The sequence below is a fragment of the Epinephelus fuscoguttatus genome, linkage group LG16 (assembly GCF_011397635.1).
Source record: "Epinephelus fuscoguttatus linkage group LG16, E.fuscoguttatus.final_Chr_v1".
Classification (NCBI taxonomy): Eukaryota; Metazoa; Chordata; class Actinopteri; order Perciformes; family Serranidae; genus Epinephelus; species Epinephelus fuscoguttatus.
The window spans coordinates 23,942,230-23,958,170 of record NC_064767.1 but is presented as its reverse complement, the minus strand read 5'-3'; the positions used below and the strand labels follow the sequence as shown (position 1 = coordinate 23,958,170).

The 15,941-nt window shown below is 40.3% G+C and overlaps 1 protein-coding gene across 1 annotated transcript in view; it reads left to right on the top strand.

Moving 5' to 3' along the window:
- Positions 1-15,941, top strand: part of eys (eyes shut homolog) — a 233,308-nt gene that overhangs the window by 21,145 nt on the left and 196,222 nt on the right. Inside the window, exons 6-8 of the mRNA XM_049600306.1 lie at positions 2,836-2,950; positions 7,526-7,685; positions 14,296-14,400. Coding sequence (XP_049456263.1) covers positions 2,836-2,950; positions 7,526-7,685; positions 14,296-14,400 — 380 coding nt within the window. The remainder of the gene's footprint in view (positions 1-2,835; positions 2,951-7,525; positions 7,686-14,295; positions 14,401-15,941) is intronic.

Genomic DNA, 15,941 nt, shown 5'->3' with positions numbered 1-15,941 from the left:
CAGACTTCCATTATTGTCCAAAAACTATTCAAAAAACATTATTAAAAGCATCAATGAGCCACACTGCTACACTGAATGACTTGTTAGCATAAAAATGGAAACTGTCATTTTGAGCCAGTCCTATATATACCAGCCTGGAGCTGTAATTACATATGTGTGTGTGTGTGTGTGTTGATCCGCAGCTGAAAATAGTCAAAAATGCTCTATAACTGCTGCAAACATTTGCAAACCCCCCAAAAAACTGTGCCAATATCACTATGTACTTTTTAAAACATATTTGTCTTTAGTAGGAACGAACAGGCGCAAAAAGCACAGATAGGGTTGGAGAAATCTGAATGTTGTGAGACAGACTAACATATTGCTGTTCAGGGCAGTGGTTTCATAGTCAAAAAGTATAATGCCTATGTGTTTTCCTAAAAACTTTTCCTTGACCACAATTACAAATGTTATGAATTCACTGAAAGATGTGAAGGAGAATTCGTAAGGGCTTAGAAAAAGACAACCGTGGTGCTAATAGAATCTGACTGCACTCACACAAAGCTATGCACTTATGTGATGGCAGATGTTCCCAAAGATGGACGACAAAAAAACGCATCTTAGACACCATAACCCTGGGCGTTCTTACTGTGTTGTTTCATGCGGCCAATAACCTGGTGAAAAATATTACTTCATCACCAAGGTTGGAATTGAAATTAATTAGGAATAGAGGCAGCCAATCTCAAAAGTGAAACAAAATGGTCTTCATATTGAGAACAGCTGCTCATGGTCACCCTCCTGTCTACTCAAACAGTATTTATCAACATATTGATTGTGTGAAAATTTGAGCTGTCAAGTGATTAAAAAATAATCTAACTAATTACATGCTCTGTGATTAATTAATCAAAATTAATCACATACATCATTTTTTTTCTGTGAAAGTATTTTTAAAAATTCAGTTCAAATGAATTGTGGCAGATGTATCGTAGTAAAGCAGCTGGATTTCCCTGTCCTCTACCACGGGAACTGGTCTGCGGTCCGTTGCAATCCATTTTGCAAGAGAGTTAGTTAGCTGGTCACAGTAGACTTACTCAGTCTACTGAGTGTAGCGCTTGACGAGGCTGGCTGCTAGTGCTAGCATCAGAGACTGTGCTAACTTGGACTTCCGGGTTCGCTACTAAATACTTTGCGTTGAGGTGATATGTCAGGCTTTTAGTACTCTGATGGTATGAAAATACCTGAGGACAGAAATTATAGAGAATGGTGCTATCAACAGCTCCATCTGGGCATTTTTTAAAATGTAGGTGTTCAAGTCATGCAGTGTCTTCTCATCTGCCTTCATCATGTAACAAAGCCAGTGTGGCCTTCAGTGACACACCGGGTCAAAGAGCACCATGGGACGCAGTTAATTTTTTAATGCGTTATTATTTCTGTGATTCATTAATAGAGAAAAAAAGCTTTATTTTGACAGCCCTAGTGTGAAAAATTCTTAAGTTGATGCATGATAGGTATAATGTTGTTTTTTTTTTTCCTGAACGGCCAAATTGTTGCATCTCTTTAAATGTTGCTGCTGCAAGGAATTGTGGGACGGCATTATCTCCTTTCCTTTCCTAAAGGATGGTCCACTATATCCTTTGCTAAAGGAGATAAAAAAAGGTAGCACTGAAGAAGCTTTATTTAGCATTTAGAGAATCCCACCAGCTCCTATTAAGGCTACGAGTTAGATACTTCTGGGTCATTTCACCCAGGTAGGAACCTTCCCAAGCAAAAAACAAAATAAAAAAACAATTCCACTGCAGCCATGGTCTTCTCCTCATTTTTAATATATATATAAAAAATGGAAAATATAATGCTACCCTTAATTTTTCAAGTACAAAAATGACATTGGTCAATTCTTATTCAAATTGTTGAAAACTGCTTTTTTTCCTCGTCAACCATCCTGTATTGTACTGGCTCCGCTCAAAATCAGCAAAAGTGAGAAGCAGCCAGACTTGCTATTTTATCTTAGAACAGTTTGTTTCACAAAACTTCTCGGAGAATACAGGCTTCTACTATATTACGCCTTATATCTGCCTTTGATGCCCTCGAGATACTCTGAAGCCTGCTTTTAACACAACTAAAACTACTGTAGAGCTCATACCACTAGTCTTTGTCCACAGCCGAAGTTGATTTCGAGTTCAGTTCGACTGTTTAACCAAACTCCTGTGTAAAACACCGTTCTGACAGATGAGATAGAAGTGTGTTTTGGTGACTCACTGTTTGGATTTATATGAAAATGTTTACAGGTCTACTGCGTTGATGAGAAAGGACATTTATGTTTATAAGATTCTGCTTTCGAGGTCTCCACTCTGCCACTCTGTCTCTCATTCATTCACTTCACCACTCAGTCATAATAATGTAACTGATAGTTTTATGTACTTGGCTCAAGGACCCCATGTTATAAATGTGACAGATTTGTTTTTCTCATTATGACAGCTCCAAATTTTAATTAAATCAGAATCAAACATACAGAATATGAAAATTACAAGGAAGGTTAATCAAGCGAAGGCTGTGTTTGCCATATCAAAGAGTATAATCAGCGAAATAAGGATTTTTACGGTTGTAGGAAAGTATAATCTGTGATTTATAATGACCTTAATTTGTCCTGATGTGCTAACTCCGCCCATTTAGCAATCCACGTCATAAAAACTGCAAGAATAATTTGCAGACACTATCTCATCCACGTCCGAATCACAAGCAGGTCATGAGGAAAACAAAATTATAACCCCATGTATCTTGTGAAAGAAAAAAAAATATGGCTTGTTAGTGCCCGAGGCTTTGGGTGAATTGATTTTGATGACACTGACCTCCTCTTAACAGATGTCTGAGAGGGTTTTCCGGGAAGAACTGTGAAGAAATAATTGACTACTGCAGGCTGCTCAATATCAACTGCCTGAATGAGGGATTGTGCTTGAGTGTAATTGGCGGATATCAGGTACGTAATTCAATGTTTCAGTCTTAATGAAATACTCTGAAGCTCATGAAATACACCTCATGCTGCACCTTAATTACAACATTAAGTGGACACATTCATACCCACAGATGTGGAACATACAATACAGTGAGTTAGACAGTTTTTAAAATCATTTCATGTGTATTTTTATTCACGCTTAAACTTAAACAAGCCCTTCTGTGCGGAGTTTTCATGTTCTCCCTGTATCAGCGTGAGTTTTCCCAGGGTGCTCCGGCTTCCTCCCATAGTCCAAAGACATGCAGGTTAATTGGTGACTCTGAATTTCCCATAGGTGTGAATGTAAGCAAAAATGGTTGTCTGTCTCTATGTGTCAGCCCTGTGATAGTCTGGTAACCTGTTTAGGGTGTACCCCGCCTCTTGCCCAGTGTCAGGCTGCAGCCCCCCTGCAACCCTGAAAATTAACGAATGAACATTTTTTAAAATCATTTGATGTGTGTTTTTATTCCCATTTAAACATGTAATAGTTTTCAAAGACTAAATAATTTGATTTATTTTAATGATGCATCCTTAAATTGGATTGATTTTACTGACAAGTCTTTGAATACATACAAATATAAACCGGAGAGTTCACATGGAATCTGTAGATATGGCATATTAAATGGTCTGGTTTTTAACTTGAAATGACTTGTATTGTACGCATAAGAAAAGCTGTCATGAGCTGAATTTAAAAAAACAAAGGAGAATGACAGGAGCGTCACTGATAGAATATGTCTGCAGACTGCAGTAATCCAATTCTTACCCATTAATCATTGTGAGTATGTGGACGCATTGCTCCGACAGACAGGTTCTTGTGTAATTTGCCTCTCTATTGCTCAGTCTCCTCAAACGTCTGTATTTTTTACAACACCTGAGACTGCTCCGTAATGCCCCATAGCTCCTAATTATTCTCCATCAGTCTTGTTCCATTAGGCCACTGAGAGTGTTCTTAATCTAAAATCCACTTGTAGATGCTTCGTGTTGGCGCTCCTTCAACCCGGGTCAGACATAATCAGAAATTGTTGCTCACTGCAAATAGACTGTTTCTTTTTTCTTCTTCTTCTTCTTTTTTGTTGTTGATGTTTTTGTTTTTATTTATGATTCTAATGTGGGTTTTTTGCCTTTGAGTGTGAAAAACAAGTGGGTAGGTCATTAAAGGGTAGCCAGCTTTTTTATTCGCTCTCTCACAGAGATGCTCTTAACAGACGGAATAAAAGAGGTCGCATTAAAACTGATTTTATTGGTAGATATACAGAGCAGCCCTTTCAGGTGGGAATTTGACTGTTATGCTTTGGTTCTGTTCTCCAGCGCGCTGAATTAAAAATACAAGGTTAACGGGCTGATTTTAGCTTTAAAGGGTCAGGGTCAAACATTTCTCTCACAGTCCCAAAAAATGAACTAGTTTATGTTCATTTCTCTTTTTCCAAACTCTCTTTTTGGTGTTTTTCTCCAATTTAAATAATAGTTTCTCAAACTGAGTTAACGTGTTTTGGGAACTGCCCATTGGTTCGACAGCCCATTGTTCCGACCATATTAAACTCATTGTTCCGAAGTCCGTTCCGAAATCATCATGATGCCCTGTGGTTAAGGTCTGGTTAGGTTTAGGCACAAAAACCACTTGGTTAGGGTCAGGAAAAGATCATGGTGTGGGTTAAAATGAAAAAGAAAGTGACAAACTCATAAGCCGTGAGCCTGCTTCGCCTCAAGCCAGTCGCGGCGCACCATACGCCCACCGCGAGCCGTTCAGCACCACGGACAGTCGGACTAATGGGATGTCGAACCAATGGGCTGTCGAACCAATGACATGGACCCACGTGTTTTTGTGTATGGCTAAAAAGACAGCAGTCACAAACAAGACAAATGTATATAGCTATCATTTATATAGCACGTACATATGTATAAACTCTTTCCCTACCTCCACCCTGCAAAACTGTCAAACAAAAACCAGTCTTCATGGGACACTGGGATAGCAACTGTTGGTGTACACATCAAAGAAGCAAGATTAAAGGGAGATATAATAGAAACATGAAAAACGGAACATGAATCAGCCCACTTTACTGAGATACACTCAGCAACTGTAGTGTCTGTAAAGTCAAAGAGGGGTTGCCATATTTTAAAAATCCAACCATAGGCCCACGCTGTGTTTATTTAACCTTTTCTAATTTACTAAAATAAAGAACATCTCTGATCCGAGCCTCATGGGATGGAGGAGACGGTGACTTCTAACAAATTTCTATCAGTTGTCTCTCTAATAAGGACAAGAAGGCCATGAGCTCTGCTTTCATTCTTGGCAGGACAGCTGTTTCCAGTGTTACACCAAAGAGTGCTGTCGATGCAACTGCATCAAAGGGCACCTGAAGTGTCCCTGGTAGTGTTTTGGAAATGTTGGACCAATAGTTGTAAAGAGATGGGCAAGATCAGAACATATAAATCAATGAGGCCAGAGCTTGTGGACATTTATCACAACCAAGGTTATTTCTTCTGTTATTTTTGAATACAGAAACATTTTGTGATCATTATTCACTTGCAGATTTTGTTCTAAGACTGGTTGGATACGTCAACTGGATGTGCCATTTCAAATTTGTTGCACATATGGCTGACGTGCTGGCTTTTTCCAGACCCGGCGGCACAATTTGCATAAAAATGTGACATTTTTTGTGTTGGAATCTGTATTGATGTGTTAGAAATTTCCTTCAAGTATTGCAGCTATCATTGCTGGCTTCAGCAGTTTTGTCTAATTGCCAGTTGCACCATGCACGTGTTCTGTTCCGACACTGAATAGTGTTTTCCTCCTGTTAAAAGGCATGGCTCCCCCTCTGTGGTTAAGTAAAGGAAAAAAGCTTCATATACACTCATTAGCCACTTTATTAGGTACAGCTTGCTAGTACCAGGTTGGACCCCTTTTGCCTTCAGAACTGCCTTAATTCTTTGTGGCATAGATTCAACAAGGTGCTGGAAACATTCCTCAGAGATTTTGGACCATATTGACATGATAGCATCACACAGTTGCTGCAGATCGGCTGCACATCCATGATGCAAATCTCCCGTTCCAACCCATCCCAAAGGTGCTCTATTGTATGAGATCTGGTGACTGTGGAGGCCATTGGATCCACGCTTTCATGTTGTTTACACAAAATTCTGACCCTACCATCTGAATGTCACAGCAGAAATCGAGACTCATCAGACCAGGCAACATTTTTCCAATCTTCTATTGTCCAGTTTTGGTGAGCCTGTGTGAATTGTAGCCTCAGTTTCCTGTTGTTAGCTGACAGGAGTGGCACCTGGTGTTGTCGTCTGCTGCTGTAGCCCATCTGCTTCAAGGTTCAACATTCTGTTCAGTCAGAGATGGTCTTCCACATACCTTGGTTGTAATGAGTGGTTATTTGAGTTACTGTTGCCTTTCTATCATCTTGAACCAGTCTGGCCATTCTCCTCTGACCTCTGGCATCAACAAGGCATTTTCACCCAGAGAACTGCTGCTCACTGGAGATTTTCTCTTTTCCATACCATCCTTTGTAAACCCTAGAGATGGCTGTGTGTGAACATCAGCAGTTTCTGAAATACTCAGACCAGCCCATCTGGCACCAACAACCATGCCATGTTCAAAGTCACTTAAACCCTTTCTTCCCCATTCTGATGCTCAGTTTGAACTTCAGCAGGTCATCTTGACCATGTCTACATGCCTAAATGCATTGTGTTGCTGCCATGTGATTGGCTGATTAGCTATTTGCGTTAACGAGCAGTTGAACTGGTGTACTTAAGTGGCTGGTGAGTGTAGATTTATGTAGGGGAAAACGCACATCAGTGTGGAAACAATCTTTGACCCAACACCAGCATGCTGGGTGCTATAAATCCTTGGGTGCTCTTTTAGCACATGAACACATAACACTGCCTGGAGTAGTATCAAACCCTGCAGATAGGTTTGAATGTATTTTATCTTGTGTCTCAGTGTCAGTCTCTGAAATGTTGCCTTCACCATGATATCATTTAATTTGTGGTGATCTCAGCATTTAGAAATTACTTTTTATTTTTATTTTTTTTTTTAAATCAGCAGAAACGTTAATTTTCAGAAACAATGCTAAGACATTTAGAATAATCCACAGACCTCAGTGTCAAAAGTTCCCATTGAAACTAAAAAAAAAACACTATGGAAATAATAGATACTGCTGAATTTATTTAGAGTCAGCCTGAGGTAGTGTCAGAAATTTCAGAGGGTCATATCTCAAACCCTGGGCAGGTAGATGTTGAGGTAGATGAATAAGTTGGTGGGTGAACTGACCCTTTTTTGAGGGTGTTTACAGCAACATCAGTGTGTAAATTGTTGCCATTTTTATTCATGCTGCCCAAGGGTAAAAAAAGAACATGATTCCTACACTGTTCACCCAATATGCAGGGTGATAACCACCAAACACCATGAAAGCTGAAAGTCAACATCTCTAACCCACATAGTCATTGTTTAATTCCAGATCCAGTGTGCCAGGGTAGAGCCAAAGCAAAGAAAAACACACTCATGTATACTTTACCGTACCTTGATCTTACTTTTGTACTGTTTTCCTGCAGTGTGTTTGTGCCCCGGGATGGATTGGAGAGTTTTGTCAATATGTAGGCAATGCCTGCTTGATAAAACCAAACAGCTGTTTGAATGGAGCCACATGCATTACAACGAGTCAGCCATCATCTCCTCCGCAGTACACCTGCAAATGCCCCCTCGGCTTCACAGGTGAGATTGCTTTGATTTATTATCTGTGTTTTTGCCCCTTTCCATCTGTCTGTCCGTCCGTCTGTTGGCAGGGAATCTCAAAATATGGATCGATTTGTACAAACCCTTGTGGGAAGGTTGGTCATGGGGCGAGCAATGACTGATTGATGTGCGGGGGGAAATCTGATGTAGAAGTGGTATAGCTTGACAGAAACATGCTGTTGGCAGAGGTTTGTGTTCTGTTTTGACATGTACAGGCTTCGGTGCTTTGTAAACATGTATGTGCAATGTATGCACATACATTATGCAGATGATGTGAGGCAGACGTGCAACACAGGTAGTGAGTGTTTTACTCCTTTTAAGACGTTAATGCAGTCTCATGCAAGACATCAGACATGGAGAACTCTTCTGCTGAGAGCAGCCCATAAATTATAAATGTTTCTATTTGGCCGTTTGTTGATGTTTTAAGGCAGATGTTAAAAATAAAAATAAAACATAAAAATGTCTTAAAATCTCTACACAAGTCATGTTTTCCATTGAAAGTGCTTCTTTCTACCACGCCAAAAATAAATGCACTTCTGTGGTTGCAGAATATATGTTTTCTGATTGGCTGACAGGTGTCCTTTATAGTAAAGGCTTTTCTACCTTAAATATTGATGTACATTTTATACTACATTAATGTATCAATAATAATAATATAATACTACATACAATACACATTATTAGAGTACTTTTACTTTTAGTATTTATAGTATGTTTTGATGTTAACACTGTAGAACTTATAAAAGATCTGAAGACCTCCACTGTTTGATTCAGTCTTTAGATGAAAACTATCCCCTTATGTTGACAATGTCCAGTCTTACAGTATGTTATGTTCAATTTAAATGCACATGATTATAATAAAATCATCAGTGAGCACTCTGACGTTCTTTATAATCATGTGCACAACAGTCACAGAAGCAGCCGCAGGCAATGTAAATCTTGGATCTCAGGCTTGCAACAACACTGCTCATTAAGTATATATTAAAAATGAAATCATGCAAGAAATGGCATGAGAACCTAAGTCATGAAATAGTGCAAATTAAAATATAGGGCTAAAATATAAACATAAAGGTAACACAAATTTGTATAGACAGTGTTTGCAACTGAATGTAAACAGGAATGCAGTAAATATATATGCACATTGAGAAGTAATTAATATATATATACACAGGTATAAACAGTTTGTAAAACTACGTGAAGTGACAATATCATGGTAAAGTGCCAAGTGATGAGCTCAGGAGCTCAACAGTTCAACAGTCTTCTGGCTTGCAGGATGAAGCTGTCCCTGAGTCCGCTGGTGCAGGACTGGATGCTGTGGTACCGTCTGGCAGACGGCAGCAAGCAGAACAGTTTGTGGCTCGGGTGGTCGGGGTCTCTGATTATCCTGTCGGCCTTCTTCCTGCACCGCTGGGCTCAGACAACACAATCGTCAGAGGAAATGTTGGCGGTGTATGTAACCACGGATATGTTGCATTTGTGTATTTGATACGTAGTCCAGTATCAGCTAGAACAGGCTCCAGCCTCCCTGTGACCCCTAACAGGCAGCAGATATGTTGAAACTTTGCATTTTTTTTACAGTTAAGTTTTCAATTTTATATTCTGACAACGCTGTGATTAAGATGTGGTCAGTGTAGACACAAAAAAACAATTGGTTACGGTTAGAAAAACATGATCGTTTGGCCTTAAATGCCCAGGTTGGTCGCTACTAACATGGCCGGAAATGTCCCGAAACCTTGTTAAAAAGGAACAGCAGGCTGCTTTTGTCTGCTGCTTTAGAAATGGTTGTATAATATTAATGAAATGGACAAATGTAGCATATCTGTGGTTTGCAGAAATGTCCAATGCCAACATTTCATTCAAAGTTGCAGAGTGTCCTCAGGTTCACGTTGAACCTACTCAGCTTGTGGAGGAAGAAGAGCAGCTGTCTTGCAGCCTGGGTGGTGGTGTCAGTGTGTTGAGTCCAGCTCAGGTCCTGACTGATATGAACCCCGAGCAACCTTACACTGCTGACTCTCTCCACTACAGCCCCGTTGATGGAAATGGGGGCACGTCCTTCTCTCCGTTGCTTCCTGTAATCCACAACAGCTCCTTAGTTTTGCTGTCACTGAGATGGAGGTTGTCGCCCTGGCACCGAGATGTCAAGACTCTGACTTTGTCTCTGTAGGGAGAAGTATCCAAATATAGATACTATAAAAGACAAGTGTTTAAAACTTTAAGCAAACATCCTAAACAGGTTTGTTTAATTTCCTGAAGTTGGTGTTTGCTAATATCCTCACAGCCGACATGAAGTAAACTTGAACAAGTCTGTTCCCTAGTAACACAGTCGTAACTGTCACATCTGAGAGTGAGTTTGTTTGGGGAGAGGGGGTCACATGGGTTCATCCAGCGACCTGTAAGACTGTACTTTGATTGCACATGGGTCAGCAGGGCAACAAAGTAAGAGAGGAGGCCACTCTTTCACTGTCAGCTTTTGCTGCAAACATTCATGTTTGCAAGCATCCGCTCTGATTAATGTCTCAAAAGACTGAATCACAGCCGGCTTAAGAGCTGCTGCTCCATACATGAACTCTGACCTCTGACCACCCTTAGAAGGCAGACAAAGAAAAAACCCCTACAGTGATCAATACATTTTTATTGCTAATAGCACACCCTAGTTGTAAACACTTTCAGTTAGCCTCAATCCAAACAGAGAAGCACCAAAACTAACGTCCACCACTAACCGACTGTCTTTAAAGTGCAAATGAGCTGAAAACTGAAACCGAAATCAGGAGCTGGCTTGTGATTTACAATCCACAAGCCAACCACAGATTTTTAGCAAAGGCCAGTTCTCTTGATGAAGCAAATTTTTAACCTTGAAGTTTATTTACCAGTAGCCTTGCCTGCTTGACATTTCTAAGGCCTGCTGCTGATTGCATTTAATCCAAGTGCTCTGGCAAACTGCTTCCCTAATTAGCTGCCAGCTCGAAACATGGCCGAAACTTGTTAAGCTATCACTGACAACTGTTCTAAAAAAAAACCACAAGGGGAACAAGGCAGAGACACAAAAACAAAAAAGGCTGTTACAGAGAGTGGGATTTAAGGAAAAAAAGTGTAGTCCTTTTTAGTTACCATGTTTTAAAAAGATAAAACAAATCATTGCATCAAGACCACAAAGAAGAAAAGAACATTTCCTATAATGAGCTGAATGTATCTGTGATACTGTCTCTCTACAGGAGGGTCTTATTTGTAGCTATGTGCCATTTTTTTTCCATACTAGAAGCATTGCTTTCCTAAACTGTTCAGAAATATAATAATCTATATCATAACTAACTCATCAGCATAATACAGTGCAGTATGTAAACATCTCTGTAAAGACTTTGCTGCATTCTCTACTCTAGACAAAAAAAAAAATCAAGACTATGGAACAACAGATTGTGATGCTTGCTGATCATTGTGTATGCTGTATAGGGGTTATGATGATACTGCACAGTATTGTTCCTCGTCTTGTTTTATTGCTTAAACAACCAGTGAATGTGATTTTTTTTTTTTTGTCTTCCCCCAGTGCACTCGGGTTTTGGCCCATAGCGTATTTCTCAATCTAGCCTTAAGTCCTGACACACTTACCTGTCAGTCAGATAAGCCCTTACATAGCACTACATGAACAAGATTTTTTCCCTCTGTTCAAAGCTGAAATCCGTTGCCAGTTCAGTAATGGAAAATTGTCTCTTACACCATGGCAGGTCTTAGTGACTGATAGAATTCATCATTTTCTGGCATCTTGGGATTTTTGCTTTGGAATTCCGAGCCATGCAGCACAGAAAGGCCAATTTAATTTCAAGCTTTGCCCAGAAACCCCACTGTACTCTATCATAGATCATAACTCAGGATACATTACTCAAGCCCCGGCATCCGTGTTTCATTTTTGGAAAGGCTTTATTTTTACGGCAACAACAACTGCTGGCGTGTGTTTTGCTGGTTTCATTCATGCGCACTCTCTCTTTTAATTGTGCGGATTATATAATCATAAGACATGGAAACTGAGCATGCAGGTAAATGCAAGTTTAGAATCAAACGCCAAAGCTTGTCAAACCATCTTTAATCCTTCACCTGAACACGAAAGGTCTTTACATTTACACCTTAATCTGGCTAATAACAACTCATTGGCTTTAAAGAACCTATAGGTTGTGGTTGTGGGATAATGGCTGGGTATCAGTTGTGCACAATGCTTGCAAAATGTACTATAAATAACCTTCAGTTAATAGTGACCCTCAACATGTTTTATTCCTTGTTTGTTTTTGATCATTTCTAGACATTGTGGTACAAACTTTTTATCGCCTAAATCACCATATTCCAGTTAATTAAAGCTTCATAAAAAGGCTACAATACTAAATAATAGATTTTATTCACAGCCATAAATGAGAGTAGGCGTTTCACAGATTTTAGTAGGACAAATTTGTGTAATTTGCTGCAGCACAGCATGGCATATTTTCAATATAATGACCTGTAGCGACTACCGTGCAGATGATATCAATCATGGTGTTTGTGCAGTAGCATGAGGTTGCCGCTGTCAAGAAGGGACTTTCACTACATGTCATTGCTGCTCCGTTATTGATGATAGGACATTTTAAATTAATAACCTGCACTCGAAGACACCCACCCCCAACCATAGCGGTAGTACTCGCAGCTGCTGAGGCAGCTGAGCACCAAACAAATCTCCTATCAAGCAACCTGCATCCCCCCACCTCCTCTGCTCTCTTCAGCCGGGACAGAGCTCGTTATTAAGTGTCTTTTTTCTTAACAAGAAAGTGAGCCTGTCCAGCCACATCTCTCTTTGCAATTCCAGGGGCTCGCCACCTGAATCCTAAAGCATCTTATTAAAGGAGTGTTTGTGGCCTAATTACTGTTTCAGGAGAGAAGGTGCTCAAACAGTTGCAGGTAGGGATGGGAATCCAACAATAAAAAAAGAATAAAAAAAGACTCTGCAAGAACACACTTAATATGCACCAACCCTAGAAACACAGAAGATCTTAATCAATCACTGGCATATTTAGAGAGATATGATGCTATTTCAAGTAGTTAAAACGCCTGGGGTTTTTCATTAAAATGGATGCTCACTAAAAAAGATGCGTGTCATATCTGTGATGCAATTACAGTATTGTTGCTTAACAAAATGTAAGGTTGTGACTCCAGTATGTTTCAGTACCATTTAAAGAGTTTAAAGTATATTTCAATAATTATTGGGATAATATTGTGAATTGCAAATATTTTGGTCAGGATGATCATGACATGAAATGTTTATATTGTCTCATGCCGAGTTGAAGGCAACTCTTAAAAGAACATTTGGGGGAATATGCTTATTCATTTCCTTAAGTATTAGATTGGTACCACTCTCATATCTGCACACTAAATACGAAGCTGAAGCCAGCAGACAGTTAGTTTAGCTTAGCATAAAAAAACCTGGTAGCAGGGGAAAACAGTTAGCCAGACTCTAGATTGTCACTGCTCCCAACCAAGAAATAATCTGACATATAACCCCTGTAAAACCACGATATGTTGTTTTCACATTTTGTTCTTTGTGCCAGTTTAAACAAATATGTTAATTAAGCCCCTTTTCCACTAAACACTTTGGATATGGTACCTTCGGAACCAAAAGTAACCCTTCAGACATAGTACCTAGACCCTAGGTCCGCTTAGCGTTTCCACCGCCATCAGGACTCTTTCATGTGGGCGGGGTTGTTGTTGCTCCGTTCAACACTCACTGTATTTCCTCCTTTATCAGTCTGCACCTTGTTTATCATCAACAGAAGGAGGTTGCACAGTGACGTTTTCAGAACAAAATCAAACCGGCTGCAATCAGCCTCTTGATGGGATATTTAAAGAATAGCAGGTTTGTGCATTTAGTCCTCCTAAGACTGAACAGTGGTTACATGAGCCTCAAAACCAGCCACAGCTCAGCCCTGAGCAGAGTGACCATCTGCTATTGACCAATCAACAGACTGCAGTGTTCACAGCTCCACCTTTTAGGACCAGATCTGTGTGCTAGGTACCCCAACAGAGTGTGGACCAAACATGAGGTTATGGAACGGTTTCATTGGTACCATCCACAACTTTTCACAGTGGAAACAGAAAAAAAGTGAACTGTACTGAACTGAACCGAACCGCACTGCTCGGTGGAAACGGGGCTTTAGTGCGCTTGTTTTTGGTAGCTGGGTTTATTTGTACTTCCTTGACAGAGGCAGGCAGACTGTTTCCCCTGGCTTCCAATTTTTATGCTAACCTTTCTCCTGAACAATAATAAGGCCACAAACATTCCTTCAGTGAAGTCCTGTAGGATTCAGATGGTGAGCCCCTGGAAACACAAAGGGAGATGTCAGAGAAAATAAACCCTCAGTTGGACAGGCTGTGCCTTGACAAAAAATGGCAAATAAATCTTTTTCTTGGTGCCTTTGACTCACACAGGAAAAGGGACTTTTGGCAAAGTTGTATATTAACTATGAAATATACAGGTAATGGCATTATGACAGCATGTTTTAACTCATGAGGAACCCCATGTGAAAATGCTGCTGTGATACAATGCAACTAATCTCATGTTTTTAACTTCTATTTTCAGGAACAAACTGTGAGACTGAGATCAACGAGTGTGACTCCAGTCCCTGTCAGCACAATGGCACATGCTCTGACTTGCTAGGACACCACAAATGCCAATGTCCTACAGGTATGCTGGACTGTTGTCAAAACTAGAGCTTTGTAATGACATTTAAGTGATATCTGTATTAGCTGTGGTAGCAGGCAGTGCTGCAGACCTTTATGCAGCCACTGTGGCCTCAGATCCTCAGCCATCTCATTGTACATTGACAACCAAAGGCGATTAGCCTTTGCCAACGGGGTCCCTAGACTGTGACTCATCCTGCCTGAGGAAGTTAGGCTAGAGATGTCAGCATGATTTAATTCCTCACATGAATCATAATTCTTACTTATATCCTGCCAGCTGAAAGTATTTTCATTACTGGGCTTCTTTTTTTCATTTAATTAATATATTTGAAATTGTTTTTATTACTTTGCAATGTGTTTGAATTATGCACTCAGATGCCTTTTATTATGAAACTATAAAAAAAGCCATTATAAAAGCCCCACTTCTCGCTGATCACAACATGCTCCATTGTGCAGCGTAGAGGCAACAAGGCACAGCCACAGTCGTCGTCACATTTTTCACAGTATCGGTTTACAGCCTTGGCCCGTGATTGACAGCTGAGAAAAATCACCAAGCTCATTGCCAGAGCTCGATAATGAAACCAAAGTGTGCAAATATATTAATGGGAGGTTCATAATATTATATTATAAAACCCCCGTTAATATAATTTACTGTAAGTACTTATTGTGCCTGACGGGCTGAGTCTGAATTTACATTCACTGAACGTAAACTGATGGACCACTCGTGGGAGCTTCGTGTTGCTGGCAGGGCACAGTTAGTGTCTGGCAGTTGCTCTTGCCCACTTTACTGGAACATTTTACTGCACGTACGGACCAAAGACACTGTGGGCACAGCGTCTTAGAGGCCAGATGATGTTTTTCTCACAAGAATTTACCGCTGTTATTTTTAGCCGTTGTTCTCAGCAAATGTTTTTTGGCTCTTCAGGGTAATGTAACATTGATGGTGATGAAATACTGTGTTTGTTCACTCTTGTTCAATTAAACATTAAAGGACAATACCGGTGTTAATGACACACGGGTCGCAGAGTCCGTTCGCCTCATCAGCTGCTGAAGCAAGGCACATTAGAGCCACTGTTTAAGGTGACATTCAGAGGTGGCGTTGTATTTTCATCAACTGATGAATTGTGGCAGCCCTTGAAGTGTCTACAGAGCAACTCTCCGCAGTTTTAAAGAACGTGAATGATAGCTTGAAGCGTTATTCATTCATCCATCCATTCTTCTCGACGCCGCTTATCCTGCTCAGGGTTCTGAGGGCCGAGAGACACTTCCAGCGTGCATTGGGCGAGACGCGGGGCACACCCTGGACAGGTTGCCAGTCGATCTCAGGGCTCACAGACAGAAAAACAAAGTCATACCTATAGGGAATTTAGAGTTTCCAGTTCACTTAACTGGCATGTCTTTGAACTAAGGGAGGAAACTGGAGGAAAACTTTGCAGACACAAGGAGAACTTGCAAACTCTTTTAAAGGCCAGCAGGTTTGTGCACAGGACCGTCTGAATAACAATGAATGAATGCAATAATAACATCGAAAGCTAAACCTTAACT